At 31.8% G+C, this 18,235-nt stretch overlaps 1 protein-coding gene across 1 annotated transcript; it reads left to right on the top strand.

Annotated features, from left to right (window-relative positions):
• Nucleotides 1–13,762: 13,762 nt before the first annotated feature.
• LOC129874501 (basic leucine zipper 43-like) lies at nt 13,763–14,496 on the top strand. The gene has a single exon (XM_055949797.1). It carries the CDS (start codon nt 13,879–13,881, stop codon nt 14,473–14,475), a length of 597 nt encoding a protein of 198 aa, XP_055805772.1. The 5' UTR covers nt 13,763–13,878; the 3' UTR covers nt 14,476–14,496.
• The last annotated feature ends 3,739 nt before the right edge of the window (nt 14,497–18,235 follow it).

Raw genomic sequence — 18,235 nt, 5'->3', positions numbered from 1 at the left:
GTTGAATGCAGCTCTTCGACAATTGATTTATTCAAAATTAATGTTTTTGATATACATTATAGAAGTTTCTAATGGAGTCGGATCAAATAGGAGAGTCAGACTTATAGGCTAATAAAAGTTTCTGAAGATGAAATATACATCACACGCACAGCTTTGTTGAATTTTGCATCAGAATTGAATTAGAGAGGAATGAAAAGGGATTTTTTACAAGGTATATATATGGTACGTGTATTTTTAGGCTCGATATATATACATATATATAACGTAACTTTAAAGATATAAATTTGTGCAATGTTAAACCCAAATCGTACAATATGCACCATAAACTTAAATCATAACAAATTTATCAAATTTAAATCTTAAATTCGCTTCTACGCACCGTTGACTCTCCCTCGTTGAGTAGTTGTAACAAGTTGGTCATCCTTTTGCTCTTCACAGTCTAAACCTTTCTTTCTTTCTATCTTTCTTTATTCCTTTCATGGTTGATTGATTCCTAAACAAGAGCAATAATTGATAAATTCATCGCTAGAAAAGGAATAAAGGAGGAGGAGTTACTATATGTATTGCCATTTTCTGTCCTTATCCTTCAAAGTTGTCCCTTCTTTTTTTTTGATATAATACATAAATTAAACTCTTAACTTGACTTCAAATTATAAGTTTGACCTTTAACTTTGATAGTGCACAAGTAGGTACTTAAACTATCCAACACTTAAACAAAAAAACACTCGAATCCTACCTAGCAAAATACGTGAAAAACATCCAAGTTACGTTCGTTAGAGGTAAAATTGAGGGCAATAGTTGAGTTTTTTTTTTAAGTGTTGGATAGTTAAAGTGTCTACTTGTTCACAGTCAAAATTAAAGGTTATTTGTAAAATCCACGTGTATTTATTTTAATTAGGTAGAAGTCACTGAGTGGCTTAGTAATCCACGTCGGAGCGTCTGCGTATCACGCGTTTGGGCTGCAATATTCGACTGTTTTTTGTTTAAGTATTAGATAGTTAAAATGCCTACGTGTTCACTGTCAAAGTTAAAGATCAAAATTATAATTTGAAGCCACGTAAAGGATCTTATTTATGTATTATGCCTATTTTTTTCTTTCCTATGTTTAATTTGTCATCCATTACATCTTTTTGAATTAGATTAAAGTGTTCATGATAGGAATATTTGTTCCTTTTATATTTTTCGTCTCTGAGGTCGGTCAAATCTAAAATTTCTAGAATATAGACGCATTATTAAAAGAAAATGTATTTATTGAAAGTTGATCTCTAATTACCTTTAAATAAATAACTCAATATTATATTGAATAGAATGCGCCATTATCCTTCTTATATCATAAATGTCAACAGGTAGTATTATATTCTCACTGTCTAACAATATTTTTTTTACTATTGACTTAACACAGAAATTAAGAATCAGTAAATGATAAGTGTAATTTTACCAAATCACTATTATGAAATACAAATCATCTAAACATTGAAATATGAAAAGTATTTAATAGCAAATGTAAAATAAACACATCATGGTATATTATTCATTGATTTTATAAACTGGACAAGTATTGTTGGACATTCTAAAATAATACAATGGACAAGTATAGATGAACAGAGGGAGTACTAATTTATAAAAATATATACATAATATCTAATTTTACGGAAAGATCATAGGTTCACGTGCACTATTTTTTTACATGTAAATTCGCCTCTATTACCATGTTTGTCTATTTTTTTGGTAACTAACTGGAGTATTTAATTACCAAAAGCAAACATTACAATCAAGAAGCTATCACAACATGCTTTTGTTCTTAGACTTGAGACTCAGCAGACAAGAGCTCTAACATCCTATTTCTCAAAAAGTGAATCTATTCAATACATTTCTTAAGGTGGACTTAGCTCTAACTATAGTGATGTAGGCTATCTTTTTTGCTATATACTCTACAGAGGTACTTTTCATCTGAAAAAATCTATTATTTCTCTCAATCCATATCGCATACACACATTCTACCAGAATGATTTTGAAGATTTGAGTTGCTACACCTTTTTCTTTCCCATGCTGAATACACTATTTCAAAAATTGATCTCAATTAGCAGGAACAGGATCATGGTTATGACTCCATGCTAGTAATCTGTTCCATAGGCAGATGGAGAATTGGCATTGCACAAACAGATGCTCTATGATTTCATCTGTCATTTGATATAACACATACTTCTTTGACACAATTCCCCATTTAGTTAGTCTATCTGTAGTCGTTAATCTCTTGTGAAGAATGAGCCACATGATAAAATAAGCTTTAGGTCGAGCTGCATTCTTGAACAAAAGACATTTTCACTCCATTCTTGGCTGCTCCCCTAACATGTGCAGGTATTTTTGCCTTATCATGCTACCCCTCTTATTTCTTGGCTATTGCAATTGGTCAGTTAGCTGCTTAGCTCCATGATTTTCCCCACCATCCAGCTAGCTTGCCTTGGTGTGTGCCATATACTCTGGCCTTTTATATAGTAATTATGAATCCATTTTATCCATAATTTATCTTCCTTGTCTGCCAGGTCCCAACATATTTTTGCTATAGCTGCCTTATTCCACAGTTGAAGATTGAGTAGTCCCATATCTCCTGCTGTTTTTGGACAACATACTCTATCCCATGAAATTAGAGCCTTCTTAGTGATATGACCTTCTCCAAACCACAAGTAACTTTTACAAAGGCCTTCAATTAATTTGATAATCTTTATAGGTGTAATAAACAATTGTACCCAGTAGGATTGAACCCCAAATAGCACAATTTGAATTAATTGTGTTCTACTAGCATAGGATAGCTTTCTAGTTGTCCAGGAGTTGATCTTAACCATTATTTCTCTATGAGAGGGTACCATTGTATAAATAGCTTATTTGTGGACAATGGTATTCCAAGATACTCAAAAGGTAGTTCTCCCATTGAGTATCCAAGTTGTTGTGTAATTTGTTGTTTATCTCCTAGTGCCACCCCTCTAAAATAGATGGAGCTTTTACTCAAATTAGCTTATAGACCTGAAGCCTGAGAGAATTGCGAGAAGCATTGCAGTAAGGCTTTAATAGAGTTTAAGTCACCTCTGGAGAAGAGTAGGAGGTCATCTACAAAGCATAAATGTGTGATTCCCAATTTAGAACATCTGGATGATATTTGAAAGCTTTATCATTCTTGAGTTCATTGAGTGATCTGCCGAGGTACTCCATTGTAATGGCAAACAGAAATGGAGACATTGGATCTCCTTGTCTAAGTCCTTTAGCAACTGCAAATGGCTGAGAGGTGTTTTTATTCAAAACAATAGAATAATTAACTATCTTCACACAAGTCATTACCCATTGAGTGAACTTATCAGGAAACCCCAACTCCTTCATCACCTATTCTAAATAGCCTCATTCTACTGAGTCATATGCTTTCTGGAGATCAATTTTCAACATACATCTAGGTGAGATGTTCTTTCTAGTGTAGGCTTGCACCAACTCATGAGCAAGCAGTATATTATCATAAATCTTTCTCCCTAGGATAAAAATGAATGACATCATGCAACCTCTTAATAATACTTTGAAAATGATTTTGTACAACATACAATAGATCTAAGCTCTTTCACATTGTTAGGACTATGTACTTTAGGAACAAGAGTTACTAAGGTGCAGTTAACAGATTTATAAATCTTTCTAGTAGAGAAGAAACCCTGTACTGCAGCAATAACTTCATGTTTGATGATCTTCCACGTTTGTTTAAAGAATAAAGCATTATAGCCATATATACCTGGTGCCTTGTCATTCCCAATAGATTGCAGCCCAGTGTATATCTCCTCCTCTGATATATCAACATATAGGTTAATTCTTTGCTGTCTAGACAACACTGGACCTCTCTTCAAAATCTAAATATCTATGGCTGGTATATTAGCTGTTGAGGTTCCCATAAGCCCCTTATAAAATTGGAAAAATTCATTTTGAATGTCTTTAGGCTCATATAATCTCTCTCCTAAAAGTGCAGTGATATTCCTTATTTATTTTTTTAAGTTTTTTTCTTAATGATAGCACTGAAGTACTTGTTGTTAGCATCTCCTAGTTGTATCCATTTTGTTCTTGACTTTTGTTTTAGGTCACTCTCCTCTATCATAGATCATTTTTCCAACTTCATCAGCATCTTCTTTTCTTTATCAATTAGGTCATCTATAGCTTGGATAACTAGATGTTCTTGTATTTTATTCAGCTCCTCTCTAGCCTTTTCTATCCTTGTGCCTATGTATTTGAATTTAGAATTATTTAGTTGCCTCAGCCTATGTTGTAGGTCCTTTAACTTGAGCCACACACTTTTCATGTTGTTAGTACCAAACTTCCTCTTTCAAGTGGTTTTAACCATAGATAGAAAGGATTTATGTTCAACCCATACATTCAAGAACTTGAAATTCACCTTACCACCCTTCTCAGTCTCTTGCAGAGTGAGTACCATAGGGCAATGATCAGAGATACTCGGATTTTCATAGTCAGTAATAACATGTCCCCATTGTACATCCATTCATAATTACCAAATGCTTTGTCTATTCTACTTGATATCCTTTCTGATTTATACTGCTTATTAGTCCAGGAATAATAGCTTCCCCTCCATGGTAATTCATTAATACCAATATTTTGCACACATTCCACAAAGTCCTTAATATCATTTTCAGTAACTATAGCTCCAGCTAGCCTATCCTGTGGAGATAATACTGCATTGAAGTCCCTAGTTATGAGCCAAGGCAAAGACATGCCTTGTGCTATTGTGTTCAGGTCCTTCCACAAATGTTTCCTCTTCTCTATAGTATTAAAATCATAGATGACTGATATCATAAATTGTTGATCCTTAGTTCTATTTTTGATTAGACAATGTAACACTTGAGTTGTACTACTTATGATAGTTGCCTCATACCAATTTTCATCCAATATCAACCATAGCCTTCCATTTGGTGTTGCATTATAATTATTGAGTATTACCCATCCTGGTGCTATCCCTTTGCTAATAGACTTCATATTGTGCTCTTTAACCCTTGTTTCAATAAGTCCAGCCAGGCTTATTTTATTATGCTGCAAATATGTCTTAAGCTCCTTCTGCTTATATATGTTATTCACTCCCTTCAGGTTCCAGAACAACCACTTTATTAGCAAGTTTTTAAAGCTTCACCTCTATCAATAGGCAGTGAAGCAAGCTTACTATGTCTCAAACTCTCAAATCCATTTCTTGTTGGAATAACTGTCAATATAGGGAAATTAGCAAGATAAAATTATGTGTTATATCCTCATGCATTTCGCCTAAAGTTATATTGTTGTGCCTCTCTTGGTGTGTGTATAGCTTCAACTTCCTCCTTCTCTAGTTGCCCCATCTGCTCATTAATATTGTGTTGGCTAGGCCTTGTAATTGATTGATCAGGTTCTATATTAGTCTCAATAGGTTGCCTCTGTGGCTGAATAGGATCTTTGTATTGCCAAGCCTATGTTACCTTCTTCCCTGGTCTTCTCTTCTTTGAAGAATCATCTTTAGCTATTGTAGAATTGAAGCATTGATGACCAATCTTTTAGCACTTATCACAGTATTGAGGCTTCCATTCAAGCTCCACTTCTTGGGGAAATACCTTCCCATTAGGATCCATAACATTTATTTGCTGCAGAATGGCCTTTAAAACATTCACTTCAATAAGCATCCTCGCATACGAAATTCTTGTTTGCTTAGTGGTACATTCATCTGCAAACAATGGGACTCCAATTGAACTCCATATTCTACTTAACGATCCCATACCTCAGCAGTTAAGCGGGAGTTTGGGAATTGTCATCCACAAGGGTATTTCAGTTAGGAATTCACTCCCAAAATCAAAATCAGGACAACACTGTTTCAAGATCATAGGCCTGTGGTTAATAGTATATGGTCCAGTATACAATATCTCCTTCATATCACTAATTGATTGGAATTTTATTATGAAGTACCCCTCTTCATGCAAATACATATCTTGTTTAGTCACAATAGTCCAATTCAATATAATGTACCTGTACATTGTGTTGTATCCAGGACACTCCCCAACAACATACACAATGAGGGCACACTTCCACTTCTCCTCTTCATTTTGAACATCCTCCTCTTCTCGTTGAATCATAGTTTGCCCATCAATAATATGTGGAGGGAAATAGGCTAAGTTTATACCATTATTTGCTGCTCGATTGTTCCTGAACATAATCGGCCAAGGCTCCTTATTATCAGCATCCTTGATCTTCTTCTTACCCTTGTTGTGCCCTAGTATTCCAATGTCTTCTTCCTCAGTTGCACTCTTAGCTAGTTTAGCTCTAGCTACTTCAGATCTGCTAGTTATTATTCCTTTAGTTTCAGCTTCCTTCCCTCCAAGCAAATCTAGATCTGGAGGCTCTCGTGGTTCTATTGGAGGAGTCACATTCAGATTTAACCTCCTAGCTACCTTATACCTTGATGATGTTCCAATTTCATCAATCTCCCCTTCATTTACTGATAGGGGTTTTGATTGTTCCTGTATTTCTTCCATCTCTCCACTCACACGCGCTCCCACTAAGCTTCCTAGTGTTAGTAATGATATTTTCCGTCCACGCCCCCGTCCTCTTCCTTTACCTCTTCCCATCTCCATAGCTACCTCCTCTGTGCACGTTAACATCTTGACAATTAACATTAGAATTTATTGAATGTAATTTTTTTCCGAAAAAAATGCATTCTTCCTTCAACCTACTAATTTTGTATATATATAAAGACTTTCAATCCCCAGATTTTTTCTTCTTGTTATTTAAAAAAGAAAAATTAATTTTAAAAAATGACTCAAATATCTGTACGGTTTTCATGATTTTCCCAACTAAAGTACACATGTATATTAAAAAGGAAAAAACACTCACTAAATGCATTATCATGTAAGTTATCTTCTTAATTATAAAAAAGAATATTTTTTTTCTTTTTTGGTGCACTATTAGAGAATCACTCTTTTTTCTATTGAATTTTTTCACTAAGAATGGTCAATTTATATATATTTTGATTGAATCAGTAAAGAAGAAAAATAGTATTGTTGTCACACAAAGAAATTAAGAAATTTTTTAGTGTTTTAGCGAGAATTTATTTTTCATCATTATTTTCTAAGTGAACTGATTCGGTGAAAAATTATATTTTATAAAATAAATTTTTCATTGATTCGTAGCGGAAAAGGTGTCGATTTCTAGTAGTAGTAACTCTTTAATTAAAACTTTCTACATGATATATTAATATTACAAGTTTTACATATTTTTATTTTTTTAAGAATACTTTTTTAAAAATTTCGTGTTAAATTAAAATTAGATAAATAAATTAAAACAAATAAAATATCTTTCAGTAGACTTTTAAGAATTTTGTATCAACACCTTTTTTTTTTCTTTTTCGAAATTGATTTGTTTGGATGCTTTATAACGTGTGTCCTATTGCCTTTTTATTACATCAATAAATTTCTTGTTTTTGTTGATTCATCTTTATTGTATCACTTTTTAATGCTGTGATCCAGATAACATCAATCACCTCAATGGATTTGATATTTGCACAAAAACATTAGCTTTCATAATTTACAAAATTATTTGGTTTTCTACGTTGCTAACAAAAGCCTTGATTCTGAGATTGAGAGTTGTCATTAATTTCACGCTTTATCATTACATTAAGTGAAAAGACATAAATTTATTTCTGAACTAATTCTGAAAAATCAATTACTCACTTAAGTCTAAGTATATAACTGATTTTTCTAAACAAATTCAAAGATAAATTTATGCCTTTTCCTTTGCATTAAATAATAACAATGTTGTAGTAGAATCTCAGCATCCTACAGGCAACAACTAGCAAGTAATGAAAATACTAAAGTTTGAGCTTAATTTTTTGTCTTTTAGTTTTGCAAAAATGCACTTTTAATCAATGATCTTGAATTCGATATTTTAGGATAAATTTCTTTTGATAGAATGCAATTTTAATTTAAATTGATTTTATATGACATGAATTTAAATCTGAATTATTCCAATTGTAGATTCCAAATGTGAGATGATTTTTTAAAAGTTACTTTTTCGATCAAATTGACTCTAAGTTCTCAATCAATTCACGCAAGTCTGGAATTATCCTACATGACCAAATATATGTATATTTTTTCTATTTCTTTCTTACTTTGTTAATTACACGTTTTCACCACTGAAAAGCAAATTCTCAAGAACCATTTTATTCTGTACTTAGCCACTAATTTTAGCATGTACAAATTTTCTTTTCTTAATTAGGAAAAATACAGAAGATTCCTTGAAGGGGTACTTTTTTAAAAATAAATATTAAATTAATGGATGTGAATTGTTAATTCTAGGAGGATTAGGCCAGTAACAAGAATTGAACACACATTAAACCTAACTCTAAATCACACAGTCGTACACATTTAACATTAATTATGGTATTAATTAGGTATTACCGGTATCAAACAAGAAGAACTGAAAAAGTGATGTATTGGTATCAGGATGAAGGTGATGTATCCGGATTCCACCAAAAAGAAGGGATTTCAGGTAATTTAAAAAAAAAATAGAGATAGAATGTAATTAAGAAGAATCACTATGGGATTTAGGTAAAATTTACAAAATTAAAAAATTATCTAAACACACAACCTATTTTATCATATTCTCTAAAATTTCCTTCCATTTGAAAAAAATACAAAAATCACTACTCTTTCCTATTCTCTGATACATTACTGTACGCGATATATCGATCAAATACATCACTTTACGCGATGTATCAGGACGCTAGATACATCACTTTACGCGATGTATCGAACGGATACATCATTTACTTGATGTATCAGGACGTTAGATACATCACTTTACGCGATGAATCGGTTGAATACATCACTTTACGTGATGTATCTGGATTCCTTTTAAAAACATAGGGATAAAATGTAATTGAGAAGAATCACTATAGGATTTAGGTAAAATTTACCAAAAAAAAATACTCAATTAGTGAAGGGAAAATGACGATTAATACGTTTTGTTGATTTACTTATTACTTACATACACACTGAAGATTTAACTATATATTTCACACAATTAATTTTGCAATTTAACTGATTATTTATAAATTACTTTTTTTAATCATATATCAGACTTAGTTATGAAGTGTTACCTTTTATTGTTGGTCGACTTCACCTCAAAGGCTCAAAGTGTAAAAAGTTTAGGGATGAGATCAACTTTTGTTTTATTGACCACAATTACTAAACTACTTTTTGTAACAAAATAATCACAAAATTTTATCTAAATATTACGAAAATTCATTATTACTAAAAAAATTTTGTAAAAAATTACTTTTTTCCCGAAGGTACGCAAAAAGTCACTAAGCAATTTTTTAATGACCAAAGCGTCATTCAATTTTGTCTAAGTATCATATGAAATGTCGATGTTACAATCCTCCAGAGGACTTTTATGATATTTGCACAAATATTTTAATAACTTTCGTAATACCTAGATATAGTAAGTGATTTTATCGTGACAAAAAAGTATATAATAATCTTAGACTTTCAGACATTGTTATTTTACGACTTTCGGGGTTGCACTCTTTTTTTTTAGACTTGTTATTTTATTAGAGTTTTGGTACAATGACCTTTAGATGCTAGGTGTTAAATTTCCGTATATTTTAATTGAACTGGCTGAATTTATGGGGATTCAACCCTCTTTTGTATATTTAAACTTCCTTCTGTATCTTTAAAAGCTTTTATTCCCTTGAAAATATTGACTTTGGGATGTGGTATCGATTCTCCCACCGGAGGGTTAGTGTAGGTGTCAATCATGATTGGTCAGAATCGTGACAAACTAAGCAATTTTTTAATGACCAAAACGTCATTCAATTTTGTCTAAGTATCATATTAAATGTTGATGTTACAATGCTCCTGATGACTTTTATGATACTTGTACAAATAGTTTAATAACTTTCGTAATACCTAGATATAATAAGTGATTTATCGTTACAAAAAAGTGTAAAACAATCTTAATACAATAAAATGATAACTAAGTCATGGCCATTTATTATTAATCCAATATTTATACAATCTCAGTATATAGAACTTAAACTTTTTAAAAAATTGCATGAAACCTTAATATTCATTGTATCGCTATTTTGAAATGAAAAAAAGGTTTATGGATGAAGTAATCAAGCTCACATCCAAACATCTGTTTGGGGAACGGGGCAACGCCCATGAAGCTCCGACGGAAAGGGAAGGCCTGCCAGCATTTCTCTTGTCAGTTCTTATCCAAACTATGGAGTTGCTATTGCACCAAAGAGACGTCGCATATTGAGGGATCTATATAAATTAATAAACAATAATGGAATTAATTAACAATCCTAACTAATTAATTAGTTAATTAATATATTAATTAGGTGGCGTATGGGGTCTAATAATTAATTGTAGAAAATGCAAGTTTGCGATGCTATCTATAAGATTTGGAGTCATTTTTTCGATACAAAAATGTTACTAGTCAATTTTCTATGATTTATTAATAATATAATATAATATATATAGAATAAGTGAAAAGTTTTTTCTCTAATAAAGTAGTGGACATAGATTAGCAACAAGTGGATCAAAAGTTAATAAATAATTAGCAAATAAATCTTAGCCACAACCTTAATAAGACAAGTCTATAAACAACCTTTTTCTTGTAAGTTTCAAATACATGGTAGTTTTGATGATTGGAAACACTAGGAACTTTCATAGTACTTCATTACCCAAATCACCCACCCACCACCTAATCATATGTGTGTGTGTTTATCATTGTATTTCCACTTTATTCTTATACGAGTATATTATTCTCTAAATCTATTGTTATTCATAAATTCGATGAAACTATTTCAGATTTTTCTAATGAATGAATACACGTTTTATGTTACGTTGTTGGAGTGTGTCATACTAACTATGAAAAAAGAACTATATATTATTTTCTTATATTGGTCTTGACAATCTTCACCTAATGAAGTTAAATTAGATACAATAATATAATATGATATCAAAAGCTAGAACTATCTTGATTCTTGGTTATATACTGGGTCCATGTTATACTATGTGCAAGTGTCCAACCTTAAACAGTCTAGGAGTGTTTGAGTGTCTTGTATTAGTTGAGGAAATGAATTATCATCTTTTTATATAATTGGACAATCTTCACTGCAAATATTAGCCTTTAGGGTTGAATTAATGTCAAGATTTATTTTCTTAACACGTGACGCTAAATATAATTAAATTTTATTTGGGGTGGGTAGAATATAAGGACAGTTCTAACTTCAGAATTTAGATATTGTGAATTATGAATTAATTGAAAAATTCAATTTTAAAATGTGTACATAATTTTATTGATATGTATTTTTATTTCGCATGTATATATAATATTTAATTTTAAAATATTGAATTCTGATGAACTCGCAAAATCACGATGAATTCGCCATTGCGCCAACGTGGGGAGGAGGGAGAAAGAAATTGAGTGCATATGTATGGTTTGGCAGGACTCCAAGAGGAATTGTCATGAATTAGGACAACCAAGTAAAAATGAACATGAAATCAAGTGAGTGACACTACAGGTATAGTGATTGAAAACGAGCTTTCACTATATTTAAATGAGAATAATATGTGTTGGTTTTAATATAATAAATGATGATATAACACTGTTTCTCAAGTGGCCTTTTCAAGTGCATGTATTCTTCTAGTTACATTGCCAACATGGTGACGTCTAACAAAATAACAAAGTGAGCATTGAAGGGAGCGAAGTTAGAATTTAAAAATTTTGAATTCTAAATTTGTCACTAAAATTACAATTCATTTTTTATTATTGAATTTGTAATTAGATATTTATACATATTTAATGAATTTTTAATACAAATAAAAAAAATCTAAATAAAAATTACCGAATTTATCAAAATATATACCTAATATTATAGCTTCGTCCCTGACCATATAATTGGAGTGGATACCTCAATAATAATTCAACTTATGACCAAAATGATTAGGGAACAGTTCTCCCATTTCAGACAAGAATTGGTTGATTATGCGATATTTTCTGATAGGCTGACATTAACATCCATAGCCCATATGGAAATTTTTTTTAAAAAAGGATTTTGAACTAGGAATAAATACAAGACAAATAAAGCGCATTGGTAATCATAAAGAACAATACTGACCGATGGTCTTTTAGAAATAGTCTCTTTCTATTTTTATGAAGTAAGAATAATTATGAGTACACTTTATCTTCCGCAAACCTCACATGTGAAATTATACTGAATATGGTGGTGATGATTAAGTAGATTTATGCCGTGTATTTAGACTCAAGAACATAACTTGCCTAAGTAGACATATGGCTACAATAAGAATATTCTCCTACTTATAATCATTTTAATTTGTTTTATGGGTCACAATAAAAATAGTTTTCTATTCACGGAGCTCATCATCCCAATATGAGGCAAAGGACTCTTAATTTGCACTAAACTAATTATATGTGTGTAATTGGAAGCATCTAATCATATTTAATGACTTTCATAATATGGAATAAAGTTCCCTTTATCTGTTCCATAAATTGTTAAAAATAAAGAAAAGAAGAAAAAAGAAAGGAAAACAAACTACCAAGAGTGGGGTCGAATGGTAAAGGTTAAAAAAAAAAAACAAGAATTTGATTTAATGGTTAGAGCACAACTCATGAAATATGAATTTAGCGCACATCATAAGTTCAAATTCCAATGTAAACAAAATTTGATATTTAAGCGAATGAAGAATAGAAAGACTCACTATTATATATCCACTAAGTTTCAAACTGTAAACTAATTGGCATTATCCAAAAAAAAATATGGAAAACAAGGGTTTCTGGTGGTCTAAGACTTTAGAGTACCTTCCACTAAATTTTTTCAGTATAGTAAAATATATATGGTGTCTAGGTAAGCTAAGCGTAAGTTTATCTCTTCTTTATTTTTTTAATAATCTTAGGGTCTGAGTCAACTCATACACATCTCAACTAATTTTATGAAATTCTTGCTACCTTTAACCAGGACAAATATCAGGTCTCCAATTTTTCAATGGCTTTTTGCTTATGAAAAATAAAGTTCACTGAATATGTTAAAGCAGTTGTTGTATTGTGACAATTATTCAGCTAATGGCCAGTTGATTAAAAAGGTAATACGCCAGCATTTAGGTAGTAAGATGTTAAAGTAAACAATATGGACAATTACAATTCTTCTCTATGGGTCCCTTTAACCTCATTTTAAGTGGATTTCGACTCATCATTATTTTAATTTTAAAAAAAATTAAAAATCATCATTAACATGTTCTTAAATAATTTCCAACTTTACAAATTGACCTAGATTTCGTCATTTTCCAACATATAATTGTTCTAAAATTGGATATAGCCTCTTCTAAGATTGACTTTCATGTGTTTGCTTTGGACTTTTTGAAAATGTTGTCGAAATATATTAGATTCTTCGAAAAAAGTGTATTTCAGGAGAATTTGTCTTAAACGTAATAATATTTTTAAAGAGTCTCGAGCAATATAACTATCTTTCTTAAACATTATAATTACATGTCCTATTTAGCAATTATCCAAAACTAGATCATGTTAGAGATTTTCATGCATGTATGGAATGGGACACATGCATATACATCATATTCTTGTGATTTCTTTTTAATCAAAATTAATATTGTTACTTTTTTTTTCCGGATGTTCTGATTTTCTGCTTATGTAAGCTTCCCCTGTTAACTCTGTTTGTTGTTCAATCTTGGCCCACCCTCCTCCTATAAAAAACCCTCATTACTCGACCAATACTCTCCTACAATCTCAACTTTATCTACAAAACTAAAGTTTCTTCAAAGAAAAATATACAAACACTTAACTATGATTCCATCAGAAGCTGCAGCAACTCACTATTTTGCTTCTGAAAATCCTTCATCTCTGCCTCTTGACTTCAATTTCATGCAAAACAGTTTACCATCACTCCAGTTTAGTAGATACTTAGCCAATATTCTACCAAACTATCCAACTTGTCTTCCTGTTAACGACTTTAATAATCTGTTACCGTCTTCCATAAGTGGTAACTCTACCTCCGATGAAACAGATGAGCAGCAACTTAAGATCATCGATGAGAGAAAGAAGAGGAGGATGATATCTAACAGAGAATCAGCAAGAAGATCAAGGATGAGGAAACAAAGACATCTTGATGAGTTATGGTCACAAGTTCTTCGTCTTAGGACGGAGAATCATAATTTGATTGATAAATTGAATCATGTCTCGGAATGTCATGAAAAAGTTGTTCAAGAGAATGCACAGTTAAAGGAAGAAGCTTCTGATCTTCGTCAAATGCTTAATGATCTCCAATTTAATAGTCCTTTCCCTGATTTATTCGACCTCGAAGATGTTCCATGTACCACTGCTCATCTCAAGGCTGAATCATCCAATCTATCCATCACTCATTCAACAAATCTGCTTCACTGAAGAGAGAGAGGGGGGGGGGGGGGGGGGTTGTCTGTTTACTTTTCTTCATGTTTGTTTGCTTTACATGAATGCCAAATGAGTCTTTATTTCATATCTGAAATGTCCAATAAAATCATACTTAAACCAATAATGGTTTTCATACATAGCTTAATCTAAGTGGATTAACTGTTAAAGTTCTTGTCATGTGATCAGGAGATTACGGGTTCAAGTCTTGAAAACAGTCTCTGGTAGAAATGCAAGGTAAGGCTGCGTACAATAGACTTTTGTGGTCAGGCCCTTCCTCGAATCGTGCGCATAGCGGGAGCTTTAGTGCAATTGATTTTTCTTATACATAGCTTAATCCTCACGTAATTCTCTATCTACGTTCAGATAAGATAAGGGGAAGTTGTTCGGATGGCAAACATCCCTCACCAATCACCTTCAATCCTAATATTTTGAATTCGAGTCACTTAGGAAGCACCTAGGGAAGGGTTAAAAACAAAAAAACGTAACATGAAATCAACAGTAGTCCATGATATAACAAAACCAAAGTTTCCATGATTGATTGATGTGATCAGCAAAATCCTCCAGAATTCTTAACAGGAAGGGAAACATGAAATAATTGAGTGGGGGAAGGGAGGAGCGAAAACGAAAGGAGCACTACGAACATTTACTTCGCTTTTTCTTTTATTTTCATTTCAACATCGCAATGAACAGTATATGCAGCGAGTGGTCTCAGTAAATTGAGCTCAGCAAAAGGGATGCCCCATGATCAGACCTGTTTTCAACACATTAGCACAAGCATTGAGACAAATAGAAGTGGAGGGTGCTGGTGATAGTGGTTCATTATAAAAGGAACTACTATAAGAAGCAAAAACACTTGAAAAGGAAACTCCACTATGACAAACTTATTGTTTTTAACTTTTTTGAGGACTGAGGTTATCAAGTCTATCCAATTATGCTCAGGTGTTACAGGGCGTTTTTGACTTTAACATGTCAACAAACATATGCATTTGCAACTCATATATTTCACTCATATGTTCTCTCTATCTCTATCTCTCTTCTTGTTCTGAAGAGAGATAGAGATACAGTATGTCCTCTGACATAATTTTTTACGTAGTTAAAACTTTCACATATTGATAAAAAAACAAATTTTTGGCCTTACACAATCTTGAAAAGACAACGTAAAAGGTAAGGATTGTCAGAGGCAGCTTAAGCATATTAGTGGTCTAAAGCGAAAAAATGAATCGGGGGCCTTAAATTTTTGTATTTTTTTTCTCTGTTTAAAGTTTATTCTTTTTTTAAAAAAAAAATACAAAGTTGTAGATTTATTTCTTTCAGAAAATGATTTTAAGATTTGAAGTTATTTCTTTCTTTTTACACGAAAAGATTTATTTTTTCTATATAAAAATAGTTCTCCCTTAGTTTCAATTTGTTTGTATGATCTTGACTTGATATGAAGTTTAAGAAAGTAAAAAATCTTTTGAATCTTGTGATATTAATCAAGCTAAAGATATGTAGAAAACACTAAAATATGCTTTAATTTAGTGGTCTTAGACATGTAGTGTGGAAAGTTAAAATTAAAAAGTTGACACAAAAAATAGAAACATTTTTTTTAAACGGACTAAATAAAAAAGTAAGACAAACAAATTGAAACGAGATCGTACAATTTTATTTTTTTTGAGGATTGTCCAAAACCATATAAAGAGAGCAAGTGCCCCTTAACCCAACGATGTGGGACTTCAAACACTCGAATTTTTTGTATCCATTCAAGCATCAATATAACAAGAGGATAGGGGTTTGAGGTTCAGCCTAATGTTGCAATTCATCCTGCAATACAAGAATCAATTAAGAAGAAGATGGACTTTCTCTAGGAGTCCACTAGAACAAAGACGTCATGACACAAATAAATAATGTTAGTGTGACATTTTAATATTAATAAAAATATATAATATGTCACATTAGGTATCATGTTATGTCAATTGGTGGACATTATATTTGTGTCTCTTTACTCTCATCAATGGTGGTAGAATGGGGTCATTAGTTGTTAGTAACTTTTGTAACCACCAACTCTTCATTTCACCATTATTCTATCTCTTTATTCTTATAACTTATGTAACCTTTGGGCCATTCATTTACCCAATTTGCTATCCATAATCTTTCTATTCATTGTAAGGAAGAATTCCTCACCCATAAATAGTGATGGATTTGTGTACATGAAATGAATAAGAGAAAAGAGTGTAAGAAAAGACGAGAAATTTATATTGTATTTATATTGAGGTTAATGTAGTGAAAGAGAGATTTGAGACAAAGAAATTATTCTAAGTCTTCAACTATATTCACTATGAAAAGAGAGTAATTGTATGTTGAAGGAAAGTGTTCTTTTTGTGGAGCTTTGGACTCTTCAACTAATCCCGAGTTGTTTGAGTTGTACAACGTTTGTTGGGCTATTGTATCCTGGAGGGGACAAGTCAAGAGATATACTGCTGAATCGGTGTAGATTATGCCGCAGTAGACTTGAATCTCTTTAAAGAGAGCGAGATATCCGCGCCTCAACCTGAATGAATTTTTTTTGTCATTATATTTTCAATTGTAATTTATTGTATTTGTGATATATTACACCAACAGATAATAACATATGTTACTCAGATCCTTCAAAAATGTTGATGGTCTGTGTCGGATCCTCCAAATACCTCCAAATATAGTATATTTTTGGAGGATCATAATAATGGTGCGGAAATATTTTTGGAGAGTCTGAGTAACATAAATAGTAACTACATTTCTTGGATGTTAATGGAGGGAAAAAATTGGCTCAAGGACAAAACTTGAGCTCTAATCAGAACAAATTAGTTGAGCATTCATCTTTATGGAAGAAACAAATAGCCAGTACTTTTTTCCAGTCTCACATCATTATGCCAAAATTACATGGACGACAAATGGTGCGTAGCAAACATTATGCATTATTTCCATCATTATTGTTAAAACTGTTAAGTTCTCAACCCTTTTGAACATGACATCAGAATCATCACAAATGAGAAAAAATTAGTGTTTTTGTCTTTGAACCTGACCTCACGTTGTTAAACCCACGTAATTGACCGCTAGACCATAACTTTGAGTGTTTACACTATTTATTCATGGTTAGAATTATTTTTATGTATATATAATAGATGTTGAACTCATTTTGCTTATTTGTATATTTACTTCTTCATATTTAGAACCTTTAAGAGACACATGAAATTAAATTAAACACCAGTCAAACATGAAAGAATTCACACCTTCTGAGATGTCACACAACTTTAAATTTATTCTTTTCAGTAGGTCAAATATACACTTTTATTTGAGCTGTATTTTCTTCATTGTATGACACATGACTCCGCGTTTTTTCATTGTGTAGCTGTCCTATTATCATGCTGCTCAGTCTTATACTTGGCTGTGTTTAATATTGAGAAGCAAACGGATGTAGTCAATAATAACAAAAACATTCAAAATCTGCACTTGTCCTATTATCAAGATGCTCTATCCTATACTTGATTGTGATTAATATTGAGAAGCAAACGTAGGTATAAATTTACTCTTAAATTTGTCTTCAAATTTTAAATTGAATCTTTAACTTTCATAGTATACAAGTAGGCATTTTAAATATTCACTTTATAATAAAAAAAAACACGCTAATCCAACAGCCGTATTCCATGATATACACACGCTCCCACGTGGATATTTTATCCATTTAGTGGCTGCCACGTAATAAAAACTTTACACATATTTTTATAATTAAAAAAAA

This window comes from Solanum dulcamara, chromosome 2, assembly GCF_947179165.1.
Source record: "Solanum dulcamara chromosome 2, daSolDulc1.2, whole genome shotgun sequence".
Lineage (NCBI taxonomy): Eukaryota > Viridiplantae > Streptophyta > Magnoliopsida > Solanales > Solanaceae > Solanum > Solanum dulcamara.
This window is presented reverse-complemented; position numbering and strand designations above follow the sequence as displayed.

What these genes read in the sequence shown, in the direction of transcription:
- LOC129874501 (XM_055949797.1), top strand. Translation starts at nt 13,879, where the DNA reads ATGATTCCATCAGAAGCTGCAGCAACTCACTATTTTGCTTCTGAAAAT.